This window comes from Choristoneura fumiferana, chromosome 12, assembly GCF_025370935.1.
Source record: "Choristoneura fumiferana chromosome 12, NRCan_CFum_1, whole genome shotgun sequence".
NCBI classification, from domain to species: Eukaryota; Metazoa; Arthropoda; class Insecta; order Lepidoptera; family Tortricidae; genus Choristoneura; species Choristoneura fumiferana.
This window is the reverse complement of record NC_133483.1, coordinates 20,396,349-20,412,048: the sequence shown is the minus strand read 5'-3', so window position 1 is coordinate 20,412,048 and position 15,700 is coordinate 20,396,349. Positions and strand designations below refer to the sequence as shown.

The following is a 15,700-nucleotide window of genomic DNA, read 5'->3' as shown; positions in this document are numbered from 1 at the left end:
ATAAGATGAGAAAGTTGTTAAAAATTGAAATGACGGGATGTAAAAGTGGCTGTGAAGTGGATACTAACTATGTGGGTTCCATTACAGCATCTGGTATTCATCGGAGTTAGTGAATGTCTTCAAAACTTCGAACTGTCTCTCGTATCTCTGTAATATACAAAGTGTCTTTAAGTAGTTTCTCATGGATATTATGTCCCTAGTTTCCTAAGCTAATAATAGCTTAATTCAAAGGAAAATTTTCATAGTTAAACAATTTTTAACGAATGATTACATATTTGCGGCACTTGTCTCCGTGGTCATCCGACACCAAAAAATTTGTTCGCGAGGTGTCGGATAAATTAGTTGGCGTTTCTAGCGACCCCAGGGCTGGGTCTTTTTTCGCCCAGAGGCTGAGCTTAGCCGTGCAGCGAGGGAATGCCGCAAGCATGCTAGGCACGATGCCCCGGGTAGGAGAGATACATGGTTTAGATTTTTTTTAATCTATATTAAATGGTTATCGTTTCTTTTTATACTATATTATGTTTGTTGAAATAAAGTACGTTCTATTTTGTGCCAATATAATTTAATCTTGATTCTTGCTTGATCTTTCCCACGGCTTATCCTTCTATCGTCGATGATTTTGCAATGCCGCTAGTCAGAACTAGTGTAAATTTTTGCAGGAGAACGTTAAAATTAAATAATTTGTGTTTTCAAATTTAAATTTAACGAAAATAGATCTGTAGGTAATCAAAGGCATTTCACAATTTTCAGCTTGATTTACTAGAAAGTACACACGCACGAAGCCGAACGCGTTGCTAGTATAGAAATAAAATAAATAAATGAATATCATGGGACACTTGACACCAATTAAGACCTAGTCCCAAACTAAGCAAAGCTACTATGGATACAACAGGCAACGGATAAACATACTTTTAAAGATAAATACATACTTAAATACATATTAAACATCCAAGACCCGAGAACAAACTTTCGTATTATTCATACAAATATCTGCCCCGGCCAGGCATCGAACCCGGGGCCTCAAGCTTCGTAGTCAGGTTCTCTAACACTTGGCCATCCGGTCGTCTCAAAGTATATGTGTCAAGTATATAAGCTTCGTTTAAATCCGTCACTTTGGCACTAAGTTTAAAAGATCTAAGCGTATACAGACGGCGGGAAGACCTGTCAATTCGTCATATACTTTCTCTTAAGTAGTTTTAAGTACAACAACAACTTGGCCAGTGCTAGTTTCCATTGCTGCAGGGCTTGCACGCTCTTACTCGATCTGGCGTAGGTTAAGATCCTTACTAGGCTTTAGTATAAACTTTAGTTGCCCGTGCTGTCTTCGAATTGGCCAATAGGTTTATTCCATTGAATTGTTTCGCAGCTCTTGGAAAATAAACAAAGTTAAAAATTCAGTTTAGAACTAGTTTAGATTATCAATTCGAATTCGTAGTATCCATATAAAAGCTTAAGATAGTGAACCAACTTGATAATTGAATGGGTACTTCATACAAAGTCTATTGTCAATTTTTGTAACAAGACACCCTTTTAACTTTAAATAGGTATCTCCGATGCATTATACAGATTGGGGCATTTCCCAAGAATACTTGAGAATCACAATAAGCTTATTTGTATGCTAGTTAACGGTACGCCTCCCAAACAGCTGTATGGCAGATCAGGGTTTCACATAAAAACGAAATCCACCATAATGTTACTCGTATTACTCGAGAGTGAGAGAAATCTACGGCTCAGATAAACGATAAGGTAATAACAGAAGCTGATCCGATCTTTTGTGCCCTTTTGTTGGGTGCTGAACACAATGCAGTTGTAAATTTTTGGGTTCTTAACTCCACAATTCCCGCCATTAATCTATGAGTCCGTTGAAACTCGAGGCGGGTCGGCTTTTGTGTACCTGCCCTTGCATCCCCTGACATGTGCGTCGGGACAAAAACCCCGTCTTGTGCAATATTGTTCGCTGGAGATCCCGAGATGATGTGGAAATAATGCGGAAGAATATAAAACGCAATATTCCGCCCGCGGTACGGAGCTCGCATTTCATCCAATTTCAAACGTCTCAGACGAGATTTTAATCTAAAAATCTTTCTCTCGAACCGCGATGGAACTCAGCCATCAATCCGCTTGTCTTTAACTTTATTGTGGCTATTTTTAAAAATGTCACCCGCAATCTTGCTTTTAGTTTTTCTAACACGTCGTTTTGGCCCTTGACATGCTTTAACACTTAACGTGCGCTTTTTCTGTGCTCCGTACATTGCCATATGCGTCATTAAAATCTTCTATGACTCCAAAAAGATCAAAAGTTATCTCGGTCCGGAGTGGTTCTCCCTTCGCCCCGGTGTCCTGTCTCCCCCCCTCCCCGTGTTCCCTGTTCCCCTTCAGTCTTAGCGGTAGCGGACTCAGTGGTACCGCGACTTTGGTGCGCGCCGGGCGTCGCGTCGTGCTTGGCTCGCTGAAACCGCAATTGTGGATACAGTTTTCGTTAGTGTCATTTACATACGTGAAGTGAAAACTTGTTTCCAATTTCGTAGTCGTGGGGTGTAAATGCTGTCCCAGGATTCGCGTATTTACTAAACTGCATTTTAGTGAGTGTGACAGATTAATTTGTTTTGAAAATTTAGTGCACCGCAGACTGTGGATTTTAATTCTATGTTTTGAGTGGAAATTGATTTATCTTTCCATTTATTTTGGTACGTATAGTTTTGAATTTATAAACGCAAAATAAACACTTTTCACAGCGGCTCTTTAATTTTCATAATATCGTTTATAAAAGCTCTAGCTTTCGTTTAATACCTAACATTCCGTTATCACTTCCATTAAGTTTTACACTATCTGCATCCACTTAATTAACGGATAGTGTTAACTATTAATTTCCCGTTAGTGCTTTACGATCGTGGAGTTTGTTACCACGTATTTGATAGTAAACTTTAACTTTTAATGAGTTTTCGTGTGGGTTTGTTTTGATATCTACCATTTGATATCTCGGATTTATGTTTACGCACTTTAATTTTAATTTTTAATTAATTTTTGGAATAGCAAGAAATTTATCCGTCATTTCGACTTGTTTGTAAAAACTGTAAAATGTTTTTGGTATTTGCAACTATGGCCACATTTTTATATTTAGTTTTTAACGTAAGTATGTATCGTTAGACATTTTTTATGTTTTTTAAAATTCGTTAAAAAGTAGAGCAGGAAGCTGGAACCAGCGGCAATTCGGGTTCTGAGACGAACAGTTTTATGTTTTGTCATGAACACTTTATTACAAAGTAACAAAAAAACACAATTGTCAAAAATTAAAAGATCTTTGCCAGTCAAGTTTTGAGTACCTTTTTGAGTTTTGAGATGAGAAGATACTATCCGGGACTCTACAAAACTCAAGCTAAAGGAATATAAAAATGTATTAGCCTGAGTATTCGTTTTTATACAATAACATAATTTTTAACTAACCTAATCGTTTTAAAAAGTGAAAAATTAAGGTAATATTTACGTACACTTTATGTACACTCAAATTAAATTAAAAGGTCACATACAAATCAAAAAACCTATAACCTGTAAATGTAAATTATCACACCTATAACCTGTAAATGAGCAACGTGATTGACTGATAAACTGATAATTCACAACCTAAACTGGCCACTGAAGTTAAAGATTTAAATTTTATCACACAATACTTAGAAATAAAATAGAAATAGAAATATTTATTCGCTCTTCGCACAAAACATAATAAAAATACATTAAAAAAAAACTACAATATGCGAAATCGCGAAGCGGTCCCAGCTCAGCATAGTGTTGGCCGTGTAGGCCAACGCTGGTCTTCCGCTGTGACCGCTTGGCGACTTCACGGCTGGCGACAAAATTTCCTAGAAAATAAAACAACAAACAAAAAGCAATAAAATCAAAATACAAAACTAATTACTTACAAACAAAAAAAATAAAATAAACAAAAACAAAACACACAATGCAACTAAAATAACAAAACATTAAAAAACACTAACTACTTACAATTTGCATTGGCCACCGACGTCGATATGACACGGACAATCTGGCGATTACTTGAGATTTGAATGCATTAAGAAATATTTTTTCTAAATTCTCACTATACATAGAAAGAGATAGCTAATTTTTTATTCCTCCACGGGTACTAAGCTGCGAAAAAACAATTAAGAAATTAAGAAAATTATACTCTAAAAGTATCTTTGAGGTTACTTGTTAAAATTTTATAAGTCATAAAGTATTTTTTTACCCTTTTTAATTAGGTTTTTTACGGCAGTATTACTCATATTCATTAAAACTAACTTAATACCAGAATTTTTCCATTGTTTAAAGCAATTGATTGATTCTGACGTTACTTTACGAAGTTCCATATCAATAAACATACATTTTACGTCGTTTCTTCGATATCTAACCAAATTGGTAGCAAGATGAAAGCTATTTTATTGCATATTACTTCAACATAATTTATCATAAGTAAAATATTCAGCATCTGTCCAAATTCATACATGCCTCATCGCAGTTCAATAACCAAAGCTTACATACTTTATCTCTATTAGGTACTAACATGAAGAAGTTATTGATCGTTACTTTTAGCTACACTTTTATCGGGATGTACAATATGAACATCGTTATCTACAAGTTTTGGGTGTTCTCTTTGGTTGTGGCCGCGATGCATTTCTTCTGATATCTGAGATTTATGACTCTTTACAGCTGTCAGTTTGATACTGGTGTCACGGAGTTATCGTGCTCGGGTTCAGTACTTGCGTGTTTTAGTTGTAAGTGTTTTTTTACCTCTTGTTTTTAAAGATTAAATTCGTCATCATCGCCCCAGCCTATATACGTCCCACTGCTGGGCACACACCTCCTCTCAGTGTGAGAGGGCCCGTGCCGCAGTTCCTACGCGGCCCGTGCGAATTGGGAACTTAAATATTACATTGATTAGATATTAATTATTTCGATACGAAGACCGGGATTACTTTTGTTGAGCGGCTTACTAATTACTACTCTTATTGATTAGGTATTTCATACTTTAGTCAGTCTCGAGGTTGGCATTATTTGTGTGTTCCAAAAAATATTGAATATCGTAGCATCTCTCGTATGACAACAGAAACAAAAATAATGTTTCCGAAAATTACAAGTGAAATCAAATATTTCGCGATGCGACGAAACAGTTGCATTTATCATGAATTGTGAATTAGTTTAAATCTCTTGACGAGGGCTCTTAAAAGTGATGAGATGATAGAATTATTATAATGATTTGTGATTTTCTGTGTATAACAAAAAAACGTTGATTTTCTCAATCACACATCAAGTAAAATCTATTTGAGTGAACTGATTTTCCGGCGAGCAGTTTGACAATTCATTTTCCTTAATACCAAACAAAAGCATTTCAATGTCTTCAAAACTATTCCAAATCTTTCCTGTTGACACCGCGATGAGGAAAATCTAACGAAATATGAAAGGAACCCTTTTTATAGTAGCCTTAAAAACTTTTTACGACTTACGCAAGTCTAGGCGGCACCAATTGTTATGTTGGAGATGGAATGATAAAACACAATTACAACTCCCTCCGAAATAGGTTAATGTCATCTCCTATTACAGTGTTTTGTCACGTGTCGATGCTTTGAGAGATAGCGTTTCTCTTCTTACCAATTTACCTTTTGGTGCTGGACTGACGTGAGATGTGATAGATATACCATATTTAATTGGCTTTAGGTACATGTTGCGTATATAGGTACGTATAATGCAGTAATCATAAATACGTTAAGTAGAGTCGACGTTTGCTTAACTTGTTTTTTTTTATTTGGTAACATCATTTTCAATTCTCGCAGCCTCTAAGCATGCAATAATATTGAAAGATTTCCAAATAACTGTCAAAATTTTGTTCCAAACTCTTACTTTGTTAGAGTGATGACGACAGTATACGTTAACAATCTGTGTTACTCCTGTACTTTTATCATTTGTTATATCTATGGAACACAAGATTAATAAGGGATTCTGTTCCCAAAAGTCAGCAGTCAAATTTTTCTTCGTCACCTATTCCTGTTTTACTTGTGTCTTCTATAATTTCACATTCACGATTAAGTATTGCAAACTGTACATATATTTATTTTGTGCTAATTTGTGTCCTTGTTGTTGTTGTCTTTGCGCTAATGTACTTCTCGCTAATACCACATGTATCATAATTGTATCCTCGATAAGCTTTGTTTGTAACACCTTACGGCTTGCAAGATATCATAATTTTTAACAAAAAACGTGTCTTCATTAAACAAACCTTCAACTAAGTGCTCATTAATTTTAAATCATCAATAGAAGCAAAAAAAAACATCTTCACGAAACCATTTCCAATTAAGCCTTGTCTGTAATGACCGGCTAATCTTTCATAAGTTATTAATGCTACACTGCTATTTAACATGGTACAAAAACTAACATGATCAAGCAAAAACGGGGACTAAGAGTGCGCTTTTACTAAGACGGTAAATAGCAGAGACATGCAGAATTGACTAATCGCGCTGTATTTTTTATAAGATCACCGCACACTGCGTACATTTTGCTTAGGAGCAGGGCTCCGCTCTGTTAGCACTAGATGTTCATAAATACCTATAACTTTGTACAGAATCCTCAGACCTGATTGATTTTTTTAGTCACATGTTAACGATTTGTCGCACGTTTTTTTGCTTTCGTATGACAGAATTGGCAACAATCACGTAACATTTTATAAACTTATGTCGATGCTATACAAATTCCTTCTATTATCTTAGCGTTATCAACTGTGATTTTGTCTAGCCTTATAGTTCAATTCCACAGTTTGCTCCGTTACTCTTGTAATGTGATAATACGAATGGTCGATTGTCGAATCATCCAATATGTGTTCGTCTTTTCTCCACTTCGTCTGAATGGAAGCGAGCCTTAACGAAGTTTCTTTAATTAGCGAACTATTGTGCACAATTTGAAGAATCTATAAGAAACTAAATGTCAGGCTGTCTGTTAGCTTCAAGCGTAACGGTAGATAAGATGTTTTTTATTTTCTTTATTTCATTAACAAGAGCGTAAATGTTGAAAGCGTAAAATAATAATTAGGTATTTTAACTGTATGTATGTAAATTCACTTAAATTCAACGAATAATTCATCATAAAGCCTTTGTTTATTTGTAATGGCTTTTTCTTAATTTGCTTTATTTACTTAATATGTGATCATTCCAAGTTAAGCGATTACGATTCATAAGAAATTAGGAAATATGGCCCGACAAAAATAGTAGAATTTTTCAATTTGAAATCTAATCATGTAGCTTTTGTTTTTTTTTCAATGAAGCTTAAAGCCTTGACTGCTATCAACATACCGATGAACAACACAAGCTATAAGCTGTAGGCTAAATAAAGCATTTCATGACGTATACGACCTTTAGTATAATTGGACGACGTACCTACAACAAGTTTTTAAATGGTATCGTGACTTACGACTTAGATCATAAGGTGAGTTTTTCATTAATATAGTTTGAATACACGTGTAAATGTACAATAGCCCTTTTGGCCATGGTTAGTAATAAGGCTGTGTAATAAGATTTTATAGTAGTGTTGCGTTAGATGATTACGATCGTGTAAAGTACGAAAGTACCAATTAATGATGCTAATCAAAGGGCGTATTACACAAACGTTCCAACCATCCAGTTTAAATTGTATCTCAATGTGAAACTATTGCACAATTAATACCACACATAATTAACTTAATTGGAAATTTTAGATTGAATTGGAATAACAAAAAAATTGTAGCGTAATATGTTCTAATTTAGTTGTATGGAAATTTCTCTTTTTATTTCCACGAACCAAAGAATTTTGGCAACAGAAAGTTTTTTTAAAGTGGTAAATTAAATGAAGGTGTCACTTTTTTTGCACTTAATATTCACATTTTCGACTGAATTAACTTGAGTTTGCACTTTATTTTTTAGACTAAGAATTGCACTTTTTTAAAGTAGATACATTGTTTATTTATTAAAGGAGAGCCAACAGCTTATACAATAATATGATTATGAAAATAACGACATAGGGCCAATTACCAATTATCTAAGCTTAATCGATAATTATGATTCAGAATCACCTGCCCACCATGTAGTTATTAATAATTATCAACTGATTTAAGTTAGTTGTGGTAGTCATTCAAAATAATCGTTCATATGAAACTTATTGGCAAATAATCGTAATTTCAGTAAATGTAAAGGTTAACCAAACCAGTATTAATACTGCAATCGAAATTGCAGATTCCTTAGAATAGCGTCGTATTGAAATATTTGTAATGAGCTTGTGTTTACAATCTTAAAGCCTCATTTAGTGGGTGCGGGAAATATCGTGAGTATTTACTTACATTGCAGAGCCACACTGCTATGGATTCGAAAATGATCGATCATCAACAGCAATGTACTGCTATTTGCACGATATTCACCGTCCATGTAAGGCTTTACGACACCGTTACGAGCGATTATTAAATTATTTCATAAGTTGTAACATTGTAAATTTATTGAATAGCTTTAGTCATTATCTATTATAAATAAACACCAATTGCTGCATATATGAAGGACTGGAGACTGGCATAACAGACTTGGCTGTATTTTATACGCCGTAAAGAGGTACCATCAGCCAAATAAGTGGTCTATCAATTTTTAAACAAGTTCCTATCAAATGAATATGTCGCTAAAGTCGAACTTTCAAGTTGACAGACACGTCTATTCGCATTATTGTTTTATGACATGCAAGCGATTATCAACTTTAGGGTGGTAGACCATATATTTGGCTGATGGTACCTACCTGTTTCGTATATAAGAAAATTACTTTCTGCCAAGTTTCTTGCGGCGCATTGTTCTTGGCAATGACGGTCATTCTGAAAGCACTGGTGTATTCTAGAAAACTACTGCAACAAGAGTTAAAAAACAAAAGCAAAATTAAAACGAAACAAAAAGCAAAATTACTAGTTAAAAGAAAACATTTGGGTATCTTTACAAGCTTTTATTTAACTTCGCCCAGCTGGGCTACTACGAAACTCGAAACTCGAAGTTCGTGTCGTGGGGTCCCTCTCGCTCTACTGTTAAATAGTATAAGTGTCAGAGGGACCGCACGACACGAACTTCCGAGTTTCGAGTTTCGTAGTAGCCCTTCAGTATTAAAACCCTGCAAAATAACTTTGATTCACTTCCAATAGTGAGATTGACATTAAATTCAGTCTACGTAATGCAGGTAAAATGACAATCCGGGTACAGTCAGAAAAAAGTACAGTTAGCATTATAATAGGGTTGACAAATATTTTTGTACATTAATCGATGTTCAAACTGTACCGTGACAAAGGCGTGAACACTAATCCCGATTGATTTTACAACTCCGTTTACTTTTTGTATCATATTCCATGGGTATTTCAAATGACACAAAAACATTCAATTTGAACGTTCTTTCTCATTGTATTACAAACGCTTAATCCCAGTAATTACTGATTTCAAAGAACAAATATCCAAAGTTAAAACTCAAACAGTAAAATCGACCGGAAAACAGGCTCGCAAAATGAGTTAAACTGTTAACTCGTTGTTTGACTATCATTACGTCATTACGAGAGTAAACGAGACGGAGTTACTTAAGACGGCAAACAAAGGGTTGAAGATATATGGCTACGTAATCTGGATCGCTTACTGTTTTTACTTCATCAACAACTTTGGCATTAACCGCTGCTGTAGGTAGTTTAAAACCAATATGGTCTATTTATTACTAGTGTTTAGCTCCAGTTTTGCTCGTGGAACCATTGATATCCTGTATTTCACTAAATTCCCTTGGAAATTCTTGAAAATTACCCCGTGATATATTAATATTGCATGAAGGAAGCCCGCGCCAGATTTCATCGTTAGAATTTGTGGCTGAGGTTTCAGATTTTACCATTACCTATTAAATTAGGATCCCGTAGAATTATCCGGTGAGGAGTAGCTTATACATTTATTATTTCTACGATCGAGCTATCCACCCCGTCCTTATAATGTAAAACAGTGACAAAAATACGTAAATAATCAAAACACACAAAATTTACATGATCGCTGGCGTATCTCCAAAGACTTTACGATTTCTTCTCTACCGAAAAGCTCATTGTAAATCAAAAATGTACGCACACAAATTCCTAAAAACTCAAAGAATCAAGCTCGGGTTTGAACCCGCAACTAAGAAGCTATAGGTGTAACCACTAGACTACCAGACATTTTAGTTACAAACAAGCTAAATATTTGCCGTTTTTTGTTATTGGGTCAAATCTTGCAAGTTCATTTCGACCCACTTTCAGTGGTCGGATTGACTTGAAATTTGGTATACTATCTAAGCTTGCATTGAAAATAAAATTTTAAACATAAATTTATTTACATGGTCTTAAACTTTGTTTACAGACTTGTCTTTGATCTCAGGTTCTAAGTCTCCTCCATTTTTATGCCCCTCCACGTTCCTCGAAGCTTTGTTTTATTTGAGATAAGAGAGCTTCCGCTCTTATCGGGAGCTTCACGAAACTCGTTGTTTAATGATCGCTCATGTTACATCGACGTAAGTGATTGCATGGCGCTCTAGCGATTGGCTTCCTTAAAGCCTTTGCTAACATTTTGCTAGAGCTTTTTCGTCAAATAAATAAATAACATGGGATTGAGTAATTTCCTGGATAGAAAATATTATTTTATTTTGTCTGCCAGTTAGATTATCAAAAAATATTGAACGCGTATTTTTTCTTTTGCCGATCAAACACAAACTGACAAAGATGAAGCATGTAAATGTTTGGGAGTGATGCCCTGCCTGTGACGTCACGAGGAAACTTACCTGGCTATATCTTTTCCATTTTTAAGTCCGTACCCAAAGGGTAAAAAAGGAAACCCTATTACTTATGATAATAATAATGCTAAGACTTCGCTATCCGTCCATCTGTCCGTCCGTCTGTCGCCAGGCTGTATCTCATGAACAGTGATAGTAGATTGTATGTACTTGGTGGTGGAGAAAACAAATAAACTTCTTATTCTTATAGTTAGACAGTTGAAATTTTCACAGATTATGTATAACTGTTAGTATTTAAGGGCTTCTATACAACAAACGTGATTTTTTTGCCGTTTTTTACTAATGTTTAATGAATGTTGTACAGATGGTACAGAACCCTTCGTGCGGGAGTCCGACTCGCTTTTTCGGTTTTTTGTATAATTGACAAAAGAAAATCGGCGTTGCTGCACTGCACTGCCTGTATTAGTAATTATATTCATGTTTTTGTATTCGGTGGTGACATTGTTGGGACTGTAAATAAATTATTTTTCTTTCTTTCTTTCGAAAACAAAAAAAAAATCGTATCCAATATTTTTTGATAATCTAACGACGAAGTAATAAAATTTTAAGGACACTTGCTTATTATTTCAACCACTACAGCTGAACATCTAAAATCAATTACCTAGTCATTTTGTATGCAACACAGATCCCTTTGTTTCTCACAAAGAGCTAAAACACACCTATCTCCAAAGCATTAAACCACGTTTAAAACGGTCCGTTCTGTTTAATTTATTTTTTGCTCGAAACCCATTTATTACTCAAACCCTAAAGACGTATTAGCTACGGTCCCATGCCATACAGAACACCGTTAAATCTCGACGCCGCTCAACAATACAAAGTCGTGACTCGAAAGAATTGGACGCACCAAACCTGTGTTTATACATTGCTTCCTTAATGAGATATGTGGAGAAAGATATGACTGGGAAACGAGCAATGGATGATAAATAATGATTTAGAGACGTAATCAGTGATTGCATTAAACTCGTTGAGTTGTAGAGATGGGAATGTAAAGAAGTGAATTTTCAAATTTCAATATGGTATAGAGCCAGGTGGTCTTTTTGCTTAAAAGTAATCTTTTACAAATACAAGAAACGCGTTTGTTATGGTACCTGGTCTATGATGGCACGTCCTTCGTAAGCTGCAGGGCTACTGGGCCAGTCAACTTTTTTACTTACACTAATCTCTCCGCGACATTTTTCAAACAACTGCAAGTAATTTTTGTAAGTAAACATGTTTTTTCTGTAATTTAATAGATGGTGTACATGAATACATGCCATCCCACGTAAGTTCAACCAATTAAACCGTGAAATCAAATATCATTTAGTATATAATAATATATATAATATCTTGTTGGAAGTACGATTTTTTGGTAACGCCAGAGACAATTTTGGTAACGCAGGAGACGTCCAAAGTGTCGGTAAAATAGTTGATTGGCCCAACTACGAAACTCGAAACTCGAAGTTCGTGTCGTGCGGTCCCTCTGACACTTATACTGTTTAATACGAGAGCGAGAGGGACGGTACGATACGAACTTCGAGTTTTGAGTTTCGGAGTAGCCCTCCTGATTCTCGGCTAGTTTTTTATAAGAACTCTTTATTTCGATGACGCGGTTCTGCCATCGATATTCGTTTTATAGCAAACAGAGGTATTTCACATTAAAATGTATGCGGACAAAAGCTTGGTACCGCTCGTGTGGGAATGCTATGGCTCCATTCACTCGAGAACTCTTTCCAAATAAACGCTGATACGGGTACGAATAAAAAGGGAAGAGTAGCGGTGTGTGAATTCATGATAAAGTTGCTTTTTTATAAAATAAATTGAAAAACCAGAAATATACAGGGTGGGCCATTAAGATCGGTTAGTATGGGAAATTCTGAAACTATAGTTCGATTCCCGGTCTGAGTGCAAGTTTTTTAAATGAATGCAGTTTTTTTGTTACTAAAATCGATGACAAGGTTTCTAAGAACAGATTTTCATATGTCATTATAGTTTCAGCCTTTCCCATACTGACCGATCTAAATGGGCCATTCTGTATAACGAGGAATGGGAATATCCAGTTTCTTATGATTCTGTGATGCGTTTTTCACTGTGCGTAAGGGGAAATTCCACAATGAATTCTCGAAACAGATAATAATATGTATTTGATAATGACTTTGTGACTTTTGTCGTTATCTGTTTATTCAATGTATTTTATTTTTAGCATAATAACTGGAAAACTGTGAGAGCAAATTTTCAAATCCGATCGAGGAAGTTTCTTTAGGAAAAAAAACAGTGATTCATTTCAAATATGAAACATGGATTAGAAATGCTAATCTAAGCCAACGGTTTTGAATAGTTAACTGTTAAAGATTTAAGTAAAAGAGTCCAAAAACTATAAAAAAATACACCTGATTGATGCCTTGCCACTTCTATGCACACTGTGTCCAAATACAAATATTGGTCGTCCAACCATTGGTCAAATATTGGTCAGCTTTCCCGTTCTCAAACAACGTTATTGTTTTAGGTGATGCGTGTTCGGTGAGATGGCTTGGGGGGGGATACTCCTCTTGCTATGGGTGGTCGGAGTCGCTGCTGATGGGAAACATGGTAAGTTATAAAACAAATAATTATAAGTAGGGTTGTAATGGAGGCCTTCGTAGCGGAGACGGAGGTGAATGCGGAGGCGACGAGTTTCGCCTCCGCGGATGTGGAGGTTAACGGAGGCGGATGCGGAGGTGAAAGTGGACGTGGAAGAAATAGTAGTTTATGCTTTATTCAACTCAAAAATCTCTAAAGTTTCTAAAAAAACTGGCAAATATCACTTGTTTTCGGCGTCATCGTGCATGTGACTTAAATAAACAATTACTTTGTACAAAATCACTTTAAAATCGCGGTTCAATCAAACATATACTTACAAGTAATGAGACAGGTTGATTCCTGTCGTGTGTTATTTGACATATGCCCGCCCCCACCCCGACCGCGTTCCCGCTGCGCGCCGAGATAATGAAATGAGAAATAAACCTCCGTTATAACTCCGCAAAAAAAAATGCAGAGGTGGAGGCGAAGATACGATTTCTTGCGGAACTTCCGCAGTAACGGAGTCGGAGGCGAAGTTCCGTTACAACCCTAATTATAAGTAGTTTAGAAGGCTTTGATATGTGGTGTTGGAGAAGAATGGAAGGATTAGCTGAATGGAAAGGAATACCAATAAAGACGTTCTTACCGTGGTCAAAGAGAAAATAACATTACTGGAGAATCAGTGGCATGCAGTGAGGGTAGGTTGCGCCAGTAGTTGGACCTGCGTACAACTGCCAGCACAAGCAACAGGGTAGGCAACACTAACGCTGCTTACTCTCATGGCAACACTAGCGCTGCTTACCTTCACGGCAACACTAAAGCCGCATTCACAATTTTATCTGTCGTGTTGTGTCGTAACCCACCAGAAAGGTATCGTTTTCATACATTTTATAGGTTGCGTTCACATTTATCTGATGCAGTGGGTTGTGACGGGTTGTGTTGTATCGAGAGAGAGAGAGAGAGAGAGAGAGAGAGAGAGAGAGCATCACAACACAACAGATAAATGAGAATGCGGCCTAACGTTGCCTGCCCTCATAGCTGCGCTAGTATTGCTTGCCTTGTTGCTCGTGCTGGTGGGTGCAGGGCTACTACGAAACTCGAAACTAAAGTTCGTGTCATGCGGTCCCTCTGACACTTATACTATTTAATACGAGAGCGAGAGGGACGGTACGATACGAACTTCGAGTTTCGAGCTTCACAGTAGCCCTGCAGCTACTGGCGCTTTCTACCCTCACTGCACGGTACTGGCCGTATTAACTGAAGTACTCCAAATCTCGTCGTATAATACCTTTTCTCTCTGTCAAATGGTATGAGAGAAAAGAAAGAGACGGTAAACCCGATCGTGGACATACAATAAGGCTTCAAGAGCCTAGCAATAAATTTGGAAGTCTTCCACGTTTCGTCGATGTTTTCTAAAAAGGTGATATCGCAAGAAAAGTACCTTATCTTTTTACTTTTATTAACTAGAAAGAACATTTTAAAATATGGTATGTAACCAACTTACTTTCAGAATTAGTTTAACTAATCTAAAACTAATAAATCAGATAAATACAACCGTCGAGTGCTAATGCCTCTTAAAATAAAGTCGGCTCTTAATAAAAAACAAATTTTAGAGCGTGCCGAAAAAACATTCTAAAGAATACCTATAGAAAACTTTGCACCTAATCTCGAATCAGATAACTATAAAAAAGCTTGTCGTCGGCAAGGTTCGAAATGTTTGTAAGAAAAAACGTTAAGTGTTTACTGGGTATAATCGAATGGTTCCGCACCTTCATGCGATAAATTAAAAACTATAATTTAAATAAAGTTAACAAAACAAAACACGTCAATATAAAAAAAATACATATAAAGAGATACTATTCAACCTAGTATAAAATTAGACATCAAAAATACAATTAAAAAAAGCACAATCTCAATGTTTCCATATTACTAATTTTTACGGAAGGCATAATCAAACTTTGAAAACTGACTAACAAATGTATGAAGAACCAAACAACGAAGGAACTCTAACAACATTGGAAAGGGCGATGCAAGAGCGAGGCAAAAAACCTTCCGTCACGACAAGGGCATCAACACGACGCCATCACAATCAGAATTACTTCGCAGCAAAAAATCTATTAACTTAACTGCTAAGTACGTGTACGGATAGAAGTTCTTGATTTGAGAAAGGTTTAAGAAGACGTCCCTTTAATAGAGAAGTTAGAAAAGATAAAAGAAAAATAGTGTCAAATAGGACAACAGATAAGTCACGTATTAAATATGCGAGAATATTTTTTTCAACCACAGAATTATTCATGACTAATATTTTTTTGACCACAGAATTATTCATGACTAAGAACTT

General features: G+C 35.9%; 1 protein-coding gene across 3 annotated transcripts in view; it reads left to right on the top strand.

Annotated features, from left to right (window-relative positions):
• LOC141433582 (netrin receptor UNC5C-like) overlaps positions 1–15,700 on the top strand; it is a 146,736-nt gene that overhangs the window by 70,192 nt on the left and 60,844 nt on the right. For 2 of the 3 annotated variants that reach the window (XM_074095688.1, XM_074095686.1), the window contains exons 1-2: positions 2,405–2,687; positions 13,307–13,389. In XM_074095688.1, coding sequence (XP_073951789.1) covers positions 13,326–13,389 — 64 coding nt within the window. In that variant the 5' untranslated portion in view covers positions 2,405–2,687; positions 13,307–13,325. Of the gene's footprint in view, positions 1–2,404; positions 2,688–13,306; positions 13,390–15,700 lie in introns of those variants that run through there. The other variant, XM_074095687.1, reaches the window with a different exon arrangement.